General features: G+C 37.8%; 1 protein-coding gene across 4 annotated transcripts in view; it reads left to right on the forward strand.

Moving 5' to 3' along the window:
• The window catches only part of LOC114895931 (regulating synaptic membrane exocytosis protein 1-like), a 279,515-nt gene that overhangs the window by 137,326 nt on the left and 127,425 nt on the right, over window positions 1-14,764 (forward strand). The window contains exon 15 of one of the 4 annotated variants that reach the window (XM_029223562.1): window positions 1,856-1,945. The exons of the other annotated variants lie outside the window; for them this stretch is intronic. Coding sequence (XP_029079395.1) covers window positions 1,856-1,945 — 90 coding nt within the window. The remainder of the gene's footprint in view (window positions 1-1,855; window positions 1,946-14,764) is intronic. 4 annotated transcript variants of the gene reach the window in all.

Raw genomic sequence — 14,764 nt, forward strand, 5'->3', positions numbered from 1 at the left:
GACGCACAGGCTCAGCAGCTATGGCTCACGGGCCGAGCCGCTCCGCGGCATGTAGGATCTTCCCGGACCGGGGCAGGAACCCGCATCTCCTGCATCGGCAGGTGGACTCTCAACCACTGCACCACCAGGGAAGCCCTGCAGTCACCTCTTGACCTTCCTTCCTTTACTGCCTTCAGTACTGTGACCAGCCTTGTCCCTGCAATGCTGGTCAGCATTTTGCTTGTTATTAGACTATTAACTTTTAGTCATATTAATTCCCAAATTTCATAAATTATTTGATTAGTACTTTTAGCTATGAGTTATTTCCATAGAAGCAGGTATAATATTAAACAGGGATTAAATAGTAAGTTTCATGTTGGTTACTTCATAGAGTGTAGTTCTCAAATCTTTTTCAAATTAAGGCTTTTAAACTATAACTTAAGTCTTCATCTTAATTATGAAGACATGCCCATGATTCCATATTTAACAGTTCTTTTCCTACCTTCAAATAATTATTGTGGTTTTTCTGAGAAAAACAAAAGATCCATCTGTGTTTGTAGCTTTCTAGGTCTCCTACTTTTTTCATATCCTGATAAAATTCGCTTCACATGTATTTTTCTGTTTCCTGCATGTCTGCGTTCCCATGTTCCAGACATCTTGTTAGGCACTATAAAACATTACCGCCCAAGATGCCCTTGTTAGAGAACTGTTCTCACTGGAATATTTACAGGTAAGAGTCATAACAGTGAGTCTCAGTTATAAACTAATCCCTAATCCCTCACCAACTAAAAATAGCAAATTTACTTTCTAATAAAGCATTAGCATTTCCTCTTAAAATTAATTATATACAGAGAAAACTCATGATATCTAAAAATAGCTTTTAGGGGGAACGGGGGGAAGGATAAATTGGGAGATTGGGATTGACATACACACTCTACTACATATAAAATAGGTAGCTGATAAGAACCTCCTGTATAGCGCAGGGAACTCTGCTCATTACTTTTTAATTATATGGGAATAGAATCTAAAAAAGAGTGGATATATGCATATGTATAACTGATTCATTTTGCTGTATAGCAGAAACTAACACAGCAGTGTAAATCAACTATCGTCCAATAAAAACTAATTTAAAAATACAATAAAAAAAGTAAAAATAGCTTTAATTATAAAACCTATGCTGGAATATTTCTCTAAATGAAATCTGCTTACTCAAATATCAGATTTCTAGTCGTTGTCTTCTTTGTCATTTATTTGTTGTTTTACTTGTTGATTTCAATTATGAGAATTGATTTTATATTATTTTATTTTGGGACGATTTTACTTTGTGGAGCTCAATTCTGCCTGCACATACTAAAACCAAACCCCTTCACCATGAATGCTTTCACTCGAGAGCACTGAGGTTTACTGATCAGATTCTGGTTAGGTAAGGACGTTTGGACGTCATACCGTCCACCTCCCCTGTCTAGTGTTTGAACCAAAATAGCTGAGTTGTAAAATTTTCCTCCTCTGCTGTCCTTCATTTTGTTTTGGTGTGGCATCTGTCCTTGGTAATGAAGTGTTAGGCATTTTGTTTCAGTGCTTTCTGTATCCAGTTTTTTCATAAGTAGGTGTGACTTAGCCTCATTTTTTTCAGTCTGAGACCCTTTTAAAAAAATTATGCAAAGCAATTCAAGCATAATCTTTGTTTAGTGTCTTTTTCTAAACAAAACTGTGCACGGCCATCCTGTCAGCGCTCACACCCTTATGAACCGACTCGCAGTGATTCTGCACTTTGTGTAAAGGGGACAGGACTCGATGCTTTCCTCTCTAACTGGTCTTCCTCTCTCTGTTTTCTCTGTCTTTCTCCTCCACCCTGGATGCAATGCACTGGCACTAGTGACCTGCAGCCCTCCCTTGACAGGGCGAGGAGTGCTAGTACCAACTGCTTGAGACCAGATGCTAGTTTGCATTCACCAGAACGAGAAAGGTATAAAGACTTTCTTAATCTCCTGTCATTTTGTACAGTCATTTTTTTCCCTATCACTTTGTTTTGTGTCATTGAGTCTCACAGCTTATTCATCCATGTTCACTTGCCGACTGTCTGCATTTCCCCTCCCTTCTGTACACGCCTGTGTAGAGATGTGTGTATGTGGCAGAGCCAGAGGGAGCACATACACATATTTCCGTGAATGCTGTTGCAAATGGCGTGACGTGATTTGTAACTGCTTCTCGCTGCTGCTTTTCCCCTTTTGTTGCTGTTCAGTGGTTTTCTTTACACCTACTCAGGGAGCCTTCGGTACGCTGATATGGTTGTGAGAGCCAGTGAGTTATCTGAAGGGGAAGATCACTTTCCTAGTACTTCCGCTGATAAATAGTATTTATAGGTTCAACTACAGTCTTCCATAAATGCAAAACAAGAATCCTATTTAGATAGAATACTTCCTTTGTGCATCTATTTTCAGTTTTTTTTAAATCAACTTGCTCTTTGATATAGATCGTTTTGCCTTAAGTTATATTTCAACAAAAAATAGTATGTTTATCATAGATTTCCTGATGCCTTACAAAAATAAAGGCACATTATATACACACATACGTAATTTTGCTTAACACTTTAAATTGATTGATTAATAAATAATTCTGACTTTAATTAAATGATCATGTACTACGCTGTCTCCTAATTGTGAGCCAGCTAATTTTTCCATTGTGGTGGAACTTTCTATTCCAGTAAACTTGGTTATAATTGATAGTCTTGGTTATAATTGTTATCTCTTTTCAATTAGAAGTCATTCACTGGAAATTTGCATACTACCTCTTCACAAATCCTGAAGAAAAATGTTTAGTTGTGTTAATGTAACCCACTTTTCCTCTTCTTCAGAGGCTGCTTAAATCTTTCCTTTAGCAATCTTTCTAGTCTGATTCTACTCACTTATTTATGAGATGTTTATTTCTGGAATTTAATGATTGGTACAGGTAGACATGTTCATTTTTTAGTGTCTTCATAAGATCCTACTAAAAAAATCTACTTTTTAATTTTGTATTCGCAAAATTTGTAATAGAAAACAATGGAATCTAACTTTTTGTATTTCTTTACATTTGTAGAAGAAATTTTAGTTGAAATGGGCTCTTCTTTAGTTAAATGGGCTCTTCTAAATTCACAATTGAAATTGTTTCATTATTCTCATTTGTTGTATATTACCCCCAAAAAATATGTACAAGAGTAGCAAGAAAAAACATTTTTATATTTTTTTACTTATTATTATTTCCTTATATGTTTCTGGTTAGTGTTAAAACAAGGATAGAATGAAGTCAGCAGAATCTTCTGACTACAACGATACCCTAACATCTTAAATGTCATCTCTATTGGTTCTGTCTAACAGAAATACAGTTTGAGCCACATGCATAATTTTAAACTTTCTGTTTGCCATATTAAAATATGAAATTAACTTTAATACTTTAGTATATATCTGAAATATTATCATTTTAACATATAATCAGTTAAAAACTGTTAGTGAGGTATTTTGCATTCCTTTTTTTTTTTTTTTTTGCTGTACACGGGCCTCTCACTGTTGTGGCCTCTCCCGTTGCGGAGCACAGGCTCCAGACGCGCAAGCTCAGCGGCCATGGCTCACGAGCCCAGCTGCTCGGGGGCACGTGGGATCTCCCCAGACCGGGGCACGAACCCGCGTCCCCTGCATCGGCAGGCGGACTCCCAACGGCTGCGCCACCAGGGAAGCCCTGCATTCTTTTTTCACAGTGCTCCTTGACCACTTGTGGCTACTACATTGGACAGTACAGTTTTATTCTGTCGCTGAAGCCTGTCGAGCACGTGTTCTCTTGTTGCTCTGAAGCCAGAGAATTCACAGATCCATGTATTGGTGAATTTCATCTCTGATAATACCCTTAGAACAGGCCAACCTGTAGACAAATAATCTGGCCACGATTCTTTTACAGGTCATAGTGAGGTCTGAGTGCACTCACTTATGATACGTGCTTTTGATAGAAGAAGAGAAAATATGATTGAAACCTACATTCACTCTATCTATTGAATAAAAAATAAATTTCCCCTTGAAAAAAAATGAAAGGGGACTGGAATTGGTGTTACTAATGTTCTTTAACTTATTGGGGTCAATTTGTTGTCAAGAAGAAAATAAAGTGAGATGAGTTCTCATGAGGAAATTTACAGATGCTGTAGGTGTGTCTTGGTGTGGAGGATGCCGTCCTTCTGCGCACAGACCTCTGAGCAGCTTTGAGACAGGACAGAGTAGGACCAGCAGTGGGGGCTTTGTGCTCTTTGGAAGATGCACCTGTAAGTCCCCAGACAGGACGTGAGGAGAGTAGGAACTGGGGAAGCTTTGAGGGTTTTCCAGGTTACTTAGTTCTGGTGACTGACCAGAGAGCTGATCAATGCCTGACATATACATAGTAGATAAGATATTATAGAAAAGTTGTTAAAGACATAACTTCATATTCTTGAGATGGTGACATATCAATATTTCCACAGCCTTGTAACCTATCGAGGTCAAACAATTTGCTGATTCTAAACCATCTTGATGAACATGTGTATGCTGTTATACCTACTTAATGCCCTTCTCTGGAGTGTCTTCACTAACTCTGAAAGCAAAGGAAGTTCTGTGTTAGTACAAAGGATGAACTTGTTAAAGCAGACTCAGTACCCCACACCACACTTCACTGATTATTCCAAGATAAAGGAGCGCCAGGCACAGTTAGCATGTTCTCTTGCCGAAGGACCCCAAAACCATCAGGCCAACCTTTTCTCCCTTACGAGGATGGTTTGGCCCAGGTTAACAGATGAAATTTGAGACAGGCACGTGGAAACACTGTTTGCAGAGGAAGTAATTTCTGTGTTTGAGCATCTCCATTATATAACATATTCTGTTGATTACACAACTAGCAAAGATACGTAGGGGTTACCCCATTGCCCCATCCAGTCATGACCTATAAGTCAGGAAATTTGGGGTTCATTTACAGTGAAAGATGTAGAAAGACTAGTTGTACCCTGCTGAAGACGTTGAATAGATAAGGACTCTCTTTTACCTTTTCTCTAGCAAATACCACTGCATGCTTACAAGGAGGTCTGGTCAAGGTCACTGTACCTTCCTTCATCTGTGTCAAGGTCAGCTTGAGGTCATCGGTTCCCCCTTGTTCCCTGATCAGGAAGGAGTGAGTTCCAGGCCTGCTGTTAACCTTTCCTTTCCTGGGTTTTACAGCAGAATGTTGCTTACGTGTTCAGAAACACTGATTTCTAGAGCACCTGGAGAATGATTCCTTTCCTTGGATGTTTTATCTTCTTCCTTGACCTCTTCCAGAAATCTAACCTCTCCTTTCTTCAGTATCCTTCACAAATTCCCTAACACCTCTGTGCTAAGGCAGTCTCCTTTACAGGCTGCTTAACCTCCCTGTCTCTGTCTCCCCCTCAGCTTTCCTCTTTTGCCCCACCCATCCCATCCCTGAAATTATATGTCTATCAGTCAGAAGTTTCCACACTGGGACATCCCTGGTCACGCAGTGGTTAAGAATCCGCCTGCCAATGCAGGGGACACCGGTTCGAGCCCTGGTCTGGGAAGATCCCACATGCCGCGGAGCAACTAAGCCCGTGAGCCACAACTACTGAGCCCTCAAACCACAACTAATGATCCCGCGTGCCTAGAGCCCGTGCCCCGCAACAAGACAAGCCACCGCAATGAGAAGCCCGTGCTCCGCAACAAGACAAGCCACCGCAATGAGAAGCCCGCGCACCGCAACGAAGAGTAGCCCCCGCTCGACACAACTAGAGAAAGCCCGTGCGCAGCAACGAAGACCTAACACAGCCAAAAATAAATAAATAAGCTTAAAAAAAAGTTTCCACGCTAATACATATGGAGACAACACTCCACTGTAACTGGTCATGCCAGACCCTCCCCTGCAAACCAGGCCTAAATTTCTTGGTGGTTGGTAGACCCTGTGTGCATCAAAAGTCGAAATCAAATGCACTGTCTCCCTCACATCCTCTGCCAGCAAAATGCTTTCTCTTCCGAAATGTCCCTGTACTTTGGCAGCTTTGACATATAACCATCCACATAATCTGGAAATACTTCTGCTCCTTCGTCTCATTTGATGAGACAAGAAGTCCTATCGGTTCTCCTTCAAGAATCTCCAAGACAGATACCGCCCCCCCTCCCTGCTTCATTATACTATAGCCCATCCCCACTTCCGATGCCATTCTTGCCCCGTTAATTTCTCATAAGCTCTATTAATCGTTCTGTTCCTTTTTGTCTCAAGTTTTTTTCCCATTAAAATTGAAATACCCTTTTTCCTTTGTTGTCTGCCTAAAAATTCTCCTCATTCTTCAAAACAGGAGGTCAAATAACCATTTCGTCTATAAAACTTCTCTTAACCTCTCCCGCACATGCTCGCCTTTCCTTGCCAGGCAGAATTATTAACTCTCTTTTCTGGGCCCATGTAACATTACATGCGTTCTATTTCACTTAGTCACGCTTGTTTCTTCCACTAGGTTGTACTCCTGGAGCTCAGGGATCATATTTGGCCTTACCATCTCTTGCGATAGCATTATTATTTTTTACTTAGTACATGTTCCATCTGGGGCTTTGGGGGAACTTAAAAAAACACCCCATATTTTCTGCTCCCGAATCTGTGTCCAGTTGTGAGCTAGACCCAAGAACTGCAAGGTGGGGGATCTAATTATCACCGTAAATACAGTGAACAAGTTCAGAAGCTAGACTTCAGGTTGTAAGCTTGCTGGTGACTCACCAAGAGGCTGCCACACTTTCTGAACCACGAGAGGCTTCTGCCTTGTGAGGGCTACTGTGCAGGTTGATTTGCTGTGGGGTTTGCTGTTTGCAGGCAGACTGATTAGGAAGGAGGAATCCAGAAGGGGCTAAGTCATCACTGCCTGATTCTTTAACACAAAGTCCCCCTCCTCCCTCCTTGGGGTGGAGAGAGGCCCGAAGTAGGACTTGAAGGAATTTCCCTCCACATGGAAACACGAGGCCTAAGAGAAAGGAAGTTCCTACCTAAAACTTAACTGTAACTTGAATTGAAATAAGTAAACTTTATTCCAAAGTATAAGCACCTATATGAATTTTCACTTAAAATAGGATTGGGGAAAATGTTTCAAAGGACTAAATGAATAATGGGAATAGACAATAAAAATATGTACTGTATAATCAGATCTCTAGTCTGTTCAGGTTTGGTGTCTAATATGACAGAACTTCACAGATATTTTTTGTGTGTGCTATTTAGGGAATGAATGGTTTACATTTCCATATAATCTCTCTTTTAGATAGTTAAGCTGCTTAGCCATGCTCTGCCAGGACATATGCACCACTGAAAGATGTGTAAATATGCAAGCATACATACGAATGACACATTTAAACACACGCACTTTTGTTGTAAGGTATATCCTTGCTGGGGGGAAGAGCCCCAATGTAAGAACCATTTCATTGCTTGCTGAGGACTGTCAGTTCTATGTCCTTATATCTCCTCGGTGGGTCCCCTTACCGCTGTTGATTTCTTTTCTTTTTTTTTTTTTTGCGGTACGCGGGCCTCTCACTGTTGTGGCCTCTCCCGCCGCGGAGCACAGGCTCCGGACGCGCAGGCTCAGCAGCCATGGCTCACGGGCCCAGCCACTCCGCGGCATGTGGGATCTTCCCGGGGCACGAACCCGTGCCCCCTGCATCGGCAGGCGGACTCTCAACCACTGTGCCACCAGGGAAGCCCACCGCTGTTGATTTCTTAGTTAAGTTTCTTATTACTTCTTACCAGTATTACCCCCAAACCTCAAATCTTATCCTCTTATTATCTACTTAAATATTTGCAAATATTTATTCATTTCTTATTCGGTGCTGGGTGTAGTTGATGTAACTGCCCAAACAAAGCAAAACAAGACACTGTAGCCCCTTATTTGGGGGGGCCCCAGCCTGTTCCTTCAGTTCCACAGCCACCAGAGTGACCCTTCCCCTCCTGTTCTGAGCACAGAGAAAAGGATGGGCTCCCAACAAATAGATGTTTCTGAATTAATGAGTTTAGAATACCTGAGATTAAAGCACTTTTAATGCAACTAAGGTAACCCGCAGGCAAGACAGTTGGGAAGAAAAATCAAGAAGGGGCTGTTCTAGTTCAGTTTCGTGATTAATGACTCCAGTGTAGCCTGCCATGTTCGCTTCTAGCATGAAAACGGACGTGGAAGGTGTGTGTTTTGCTCAATAATAAGGGAATAAAGATTCTAATTTTGGTCCTTCTGTGTGATAGGAGAAACAGAGAAAGAAGTTGGACACACTTTAAAAACATATAAAACGTTAGTATATTTCAAGCTCACAAATGCATGATATAAAACTTATGTGATGTCTGTTCTTTGGACAAAAATTGGGTATAATTTGATCCTACTCTCATCATATCCAAGATATGAGGGTGAAGCAAACATTTATGTTATTGGGACTGCATATCAGCATTCAGAAGGACTTTGAGTGCACAGGTATACATGAATGATGCTAAATATTTCTAAAAGTTTACCTTTTAACAGCTTGCATTCACAATGCCTTGTTTCTAAACGTACACCCTCTCTTTCATGGCTTTCACTGCATGTTTCATAATTATAGCATTTTTCTTTACTTTTCATGTTTAAATAAACACAAGGACTGGAATTTTGCCTCAGGAAGCAAGGTTATTCATAATCTTGTCAAGTGAATATTACTTATTCCTTCAAAAATGTTTAAAGAAAAGCATATCGACTCTGTATTTTTAAAGAACACCTTAAGTTTTCTCATGACTGAGTACAATTGCATGTGAAAAACACTAGCTATAATTGTTTTCAACTATTTTAGAAATGTTTTTCTTTATTGTGTCTGCAGAACAAAAGCCAGTAAGGTGCAAAGCTACATTTTCAAGCATTCCGATTGGATTGACCAACTATATACTCACTTAAAATAATTCAATAATTTGAAATGAATGCAAATTTGTTTTTAATTTCACAAACACATAACACATTCCAGAGGACATGCCACACAGTTTTCTCTTCTGCCCAAATTCTGCTTTCAAGTATCTTTGTTTGCTTCACGGCTTCCTCAGAGCCCTCCTTCAATCCATCCAAGGCTGAGTGATGACAAAGAGTCTTCCCAGGGTCTTTCAGAGAAGAGACCTGCTGACTAAAGGTATCCTGGTCACATGTTGATAGCCCTCTGCTGCTTTTGTCCAAATTGTCTAATAAATCCACGAAGCCAAGTTAACAGCAAAAAGAGATGGCTCTTAAAAAATGTTAGGACTGGTCTTCTTTGGATTATTATAAAATCGTATAGTTAGATGAGTCTTAAACCCCATTCAGTGATCCCTTGTTGCACATGAGGAAGCCAATATGCAGAGAAATTATCCTGCTTAAAATGTTCATATCGAATATATTAAAATTTCCAAATTTGGGCCGTCCAGTCCCTTACTGCCTCTTTTCAGTATATGCCCGGATGCCTGTAATTTGTGGTTATGCAGAGACAGAATCTCAAGACAGTTTAACAAAAGAATGAACCAAGTTTCAAACTTCTTTTTAACTGTTAATCATAAAAACAGTATTCTTGTAAATGCTGAAATAAGAAAACAACTGTTTACCCCGTGGAGAGAGACCTTTGCAAGTAAAGATTAACAAGATTTTTTGAAGGTAATGCTATTTTACAATGGCACTTATCTGTATTTCCCACTTTTATCCATCAATGGTTTTTGCTCACAATTTTCTCATTTCAGTTACTAACCCTGCAGTTTTCCCCCAGAAAACTTGTTAAGACTTCACTGGTAGCGTTTCCATGAATTATTTCTCCATGTTATTGTTTCCACACTAGAGAGTAGTTTTATTTCTTCCACTTAAACTATGCTTCTGCTTTGTATTAAATTCACACACCTCATTTGCCACTTTGTCTGGTAATTTCAAGACCTAGTATCAAATAAGCATTGGTGGCTTCTTAAATCTATTTTATTCAGACATCTGCCTGATTCTTAAGGATGCATCTTTGTAAAGTTATATATGTGTATTTATGTGTATGTATAGTTTTGCAGACACACCACATTTAAAAGAACAAAATTACACGGGAGATTTCAAACATCTTCCCAAATAAGTTGTTTCTCTATTCACATGTAAGGCTACAAGTTTTATTTTCCTACAATATTGTCATTTATCTTTCCAAGGCCTGCAAAAGTGAAGAGTAGTAAATTATGGAGCAAAGAATCTACACTTTGACTTTTTGGGGTGATTTTCCAGTCCTCTTGTTCCATATATTCTTTTATTTTAGGAGTTACTAAATGTCTTGTTTTTTCCTGTCTTGTTCATTGGGCAAACAGGGGTAGATGGTCCCCCTCTCTAGATAGGAGACGGCCTCCTAGCCCCAGGATTCAAATCCAGCATGCGTCTCCGGAGAATGACAGGTACTAGTCACTTCCTCCCCACAGACAAGTGGCTTCCAGAGGCCGGCAGGCCACCAAGTGGAGGGTAGCCAAGGGCCATGTGGTTATGATGCCTTCCTTTTAGGGGCCAGAGCATAAGAGGTGGTGATTCCAAAACTAAATGCATCCACCTCTGATAAAGCACCTTAGAATGTTTCCTGAAGTGAAGCTAGCATGCACAGGGCATGGTTTAAACACAGTAAAGTGGGGTCCAGTGGGAGAGTTCTCTCTTAATGAGCATTTGTCTTAGGGTTTCGATTTTCTAGAAACATATTTAACTATTGATTTTGTCTATACTTGACTAAATTAAAATTCTCAGGTGCTTTAAAATGTATTAAAATCTATCATAGAGCCTATTCTTTTGTTATACTGGTTGATGATCCGATCTTCATCGTCTTGTTTTGTTAATAATGAAGTTTAGGCTTTGGGGCCTCATTCCCTGATTTAAGACAGAATACCTCGTTCTTATCTATTTTACGAATATTGTGTTTTTAAGCCAAGTATTGTCCAGGGCTAGGGTCAGTCAACAAGGTAGGTTTTTAAAAATAACATCAGTGCTTTGAATCTACTTCATGCTGTGATGTCACAAGTGCCACGATATGTATTTCCATTGCTTTGTTTTCCTCCTTGGGCGTTGTTCACCCAATTCTCCTCTTCTGTGATGGCTCTTATACGTAGGCCATGTCGTTTCCCAACTGGCTGCAAAAGGTTATGGGTGTTTTGACTGCTTCTCTTCTGGTGAAGCAGAAATTCAGTCATCACATGGGTGACATCTTATTTAGTATATTTCAATTTGAAAGAAAAACTAAACGCCGTCACTCAGGAAAGATTAATAAGTCATCTTACAAATGTTGGACCCCAAGGTGGTATTTTATGGAGGCTTTTTGAATATTTTATTATGCTTTGATCTTTAACACCTTTACCTCTTAATATGACTTAACGTATTTGGAATTTAAATCTAGTTCCTTCTGCTGCTAACTGATTTCTAGGATAGAATTTATGAGACTAGAAAACTTAGTAAAATCTCCAATGTAAAAATTATTACAAACTTAAAGTTTTTTCAAATAAGAATATAAAATAATAGTATAAATAAAAATTTAAAATGTGCACCCACATTGCTACTCATTCATTCAGCAAAACTTTTTTGTGCATTTACTGTGTGCACTATTCTAATGGCTAGAGTCATAACAGTGTTTAAGAAAAGCAGTGTCATGGCCATGAAGGAACTTAGAATTTCCTCTTATAAAAGACTATCCTGGATTTCATCTTAGGTAATGATTGCTAGAGTATAAGACGATTAAGTGTGATGGTCTCTGTAGTGAATATAAATGTAAGTTTATCTGGGTTTAGGATAAGCAACATGGAAATCCAAATAGTAGTTTTAGTTCTTACATACATGAGATGAAGATTAGTTGAAGATTAGTTGTCCTTTAATAACATGTGAATTATGATATTTGATTTCATAGACTTTATATATAATTTTAAAGGTAGATTTTAGAAGCAGAAATAGTCCTTTTAGATAAGAATATTAAAGGAAACTCTTCCTAATACATAATTCTGAACATACACTTTACTTTTCATTATGATTTATGTGTAAGTTAATTCTGTGTTCAACAAAAGGAAATACATTTTAAATGGCTTGATACTATGATTTATTACTGTTGGGAACAGAATGTTATTTACAATAAGTTTTTATTATTAAAATATATAAGTGCCCATAAAAATGAGAGAGAAATTACTGCGTCAGCTGACGCTAAATTCATAGGTAACCATGGCAACCGCTCAGGAACACAACACTTGCATTTCACCTCCTATTAGTTTCATTTACTCATTCAGAAGTTTCCGCCAATTCACAAATGAGGTGAACATGGCGTCAGATTTGGAGACAGTGAATGTTCATAAGAATTTTGCCATCAGGTGACTTTTGCCCTAGGTCACTGGTTGCTAAAAAAAAAATATTCTAAAATCAGTGACAATTTATATAATCGCCTTTGGATGTCCGGCATCAAGGCATATTTGATTATTTTGAAACTAACATAGTAATACAGTAAGTAAGTATTTGCTTAAGAGAGCTCTCTAGTAAGTTGGAAAGCATTGAGTTGCCATCTTATTTCACACAGTGCGTGTGTTCACACACACACACAATTTTTAATGTAGCATTTCTCCATAATTTAATTTCAACAGTAAGAAATCTTGATGTCATCTCAAGTGGTACAATAGCTTTATTTGGAATTAACATGGAAGCATGTTTCTCTAGATGGAGGAATTTTCCTAGAAGTTGTAGGATTTTGTAAAACAAGGATGAGGAAAAAATACGTAAGTTTGGAACCCCAGGGAATGTTTGTGACTTTAAAATTCTAGTGAAAATTTTCTTGCAAAATTTTAAAAATATTGAAAATTTTAAGAATCATCACTCCAATAACAAAGTATTTCTTTGTAAATGGCATTATTTTAATATATAAATAGTAACTTTTATGAACCTGTAAGCACATAACTCTGTTATGAATCTTAGTAAAATTGAGAGCTACTTGTGGCTTCAAATTAACCAAAATTTGTGAGTGGCAAGTTAGAAAAAATGTATTTTAATAGATCCCTGAAGCATTGAGGTTTTGAGTTTAGTGCTCACAGTTGAACACATCATCCTGAAGTGAAAGGCAAGTATAAATTACTGTTATTATTAATATTATTATCACCATCTAATTCAACTTTTTGGTAAATATTTTTTCAAGAAAACGGAACATATTCTTTTTAAATTAAAAACAATGTTTTGATAGTGACCGTTCTAATAAATGTGAGGTGATAGTTCTTACTTGGTACGTTTTGAGATGTATGTTGATACTTCATTGGCTTGAAGTTACTGACTCCATTGTTTTGATTGAGACTGTTTTTGCATCATTGTACATGATATTTTTAAGGAGGCAATTTATTGATGTGACTTAAATAAAATGGAAAATATTTGATAAAATCACATTATTTTCGAGTTTAAATTAAAGTATCCCACTGTGTTTAAAATTAATTCCTGCATTATTCTGCTAATCTAGTTCTGATTTCTTTTGCAACTTGGAAGCAGCTACTTGCCTATAGGAATCTTTATCCTTAAATATCAAGTGGTTTATTTGTATTCAAAGTGGATGAATCTTCTTTCTCCATTGAAAATATTTATGAGATAAAGAAATTACCCACTTTTTCACTTCCAGAATTCATGATACTTGCCATGTAGATGCAGAGTTAATGTAGAACCACCTATAAATTCAGAGCATCACTAATCATTTTTGTTTGCTTTATAACATCCTTTATCATCTGTGCTTTTCAAAGATGTCCTTTTTTTTAAATGAATGAAATGTACCCATGTACTGAAATACTTAGTGAGTCTGTTTAATGGCTATAGTCATATACATAAATATCAATAATAAACAAAAAGGTAAATATATCTTAATGGTATGCATCCATCTTCACCGTATGTGAACATTTCTTGTTTAGGTAGATTCTGTTTAAATTTAATTTTTTCCTTCCCCAAATTATGAGGAAACAAGATGATGGAGATTTGCATTTCACATTAAGCCATCTGGATAGGCAACCAAAATATAGACAGAAATATTCTTATGATATCAGTGTTAATTATAATTAAAACATTATGTGGTAGAATTTATTACATTTTCCCCAAAGCAGACTATATTTTCATCTTATTAGCATGTTAATTTTCCACTTTAATAGAATTGTAGTATCTTCAGAAAAGTTTTATTTATCAGTGTCTTCAGGGAGTTGCTCTAACTGAATTTAGTTATAGATGAGGAAAGGAAAGTGGCCCAGAAACAGATTTTAACAATTGCCTTTCTTTTCATTACTACATTTTATGAATCTTCACACTTAATCTAATAGAGAATAATAATTAAAAATGGAACTTCCAGAAAATTAGACTTAATTAGGAATGCCCTCACTTTTTGATTATTACCCTTGCTTCCATTTAATAATACAATAATTATTGTTACACCTTACATTTGAATATACCTTTATAGCTTTTAAGGACCTTAATTTGTGCCCTGTGAACTGGGAGGCATCAGGCCAAAATCATACAACTGTAAGTTGCGAAGTAAAAAAAAAAAAAAAAAAAACACAGGATCTCTGATTCTTGCACATCTACACCAAAGAAACATTCTTTACATGTAATAAAATAATGATAAAAAATTTTGATTCAACAGAACACGTTAAAACCCCAAATAACTAAGACATGATGGAGACACTGTCACTGTTTTTTGTTTGCTTTTGTCTAAGGACCCCTCCAGCGAACATCGTCATTCAAAGTCACTCGATGGCAGAGGGGGCGGGAACCTAGGGCCACGGGCCACGACGGTGCCTCACCAACTGACTC

Source organism: Monodon monoceros, unplaced genomic scaffold (genome assembly GCF_005190385.1).
Source record: "Monodon monoceros isolate NGI ecotype Baffin Bay Population unplaced genomic scaffold, NGI_Narwhal_1 Super_Scaffold_15, whole genome shotgun sequence".
Lineage (NCBI taxonomy): Eukaryota > Metazoa > Chordata > Mammalia > Artiodactyla > Monodontidae > Monodon > Monodon monoceros.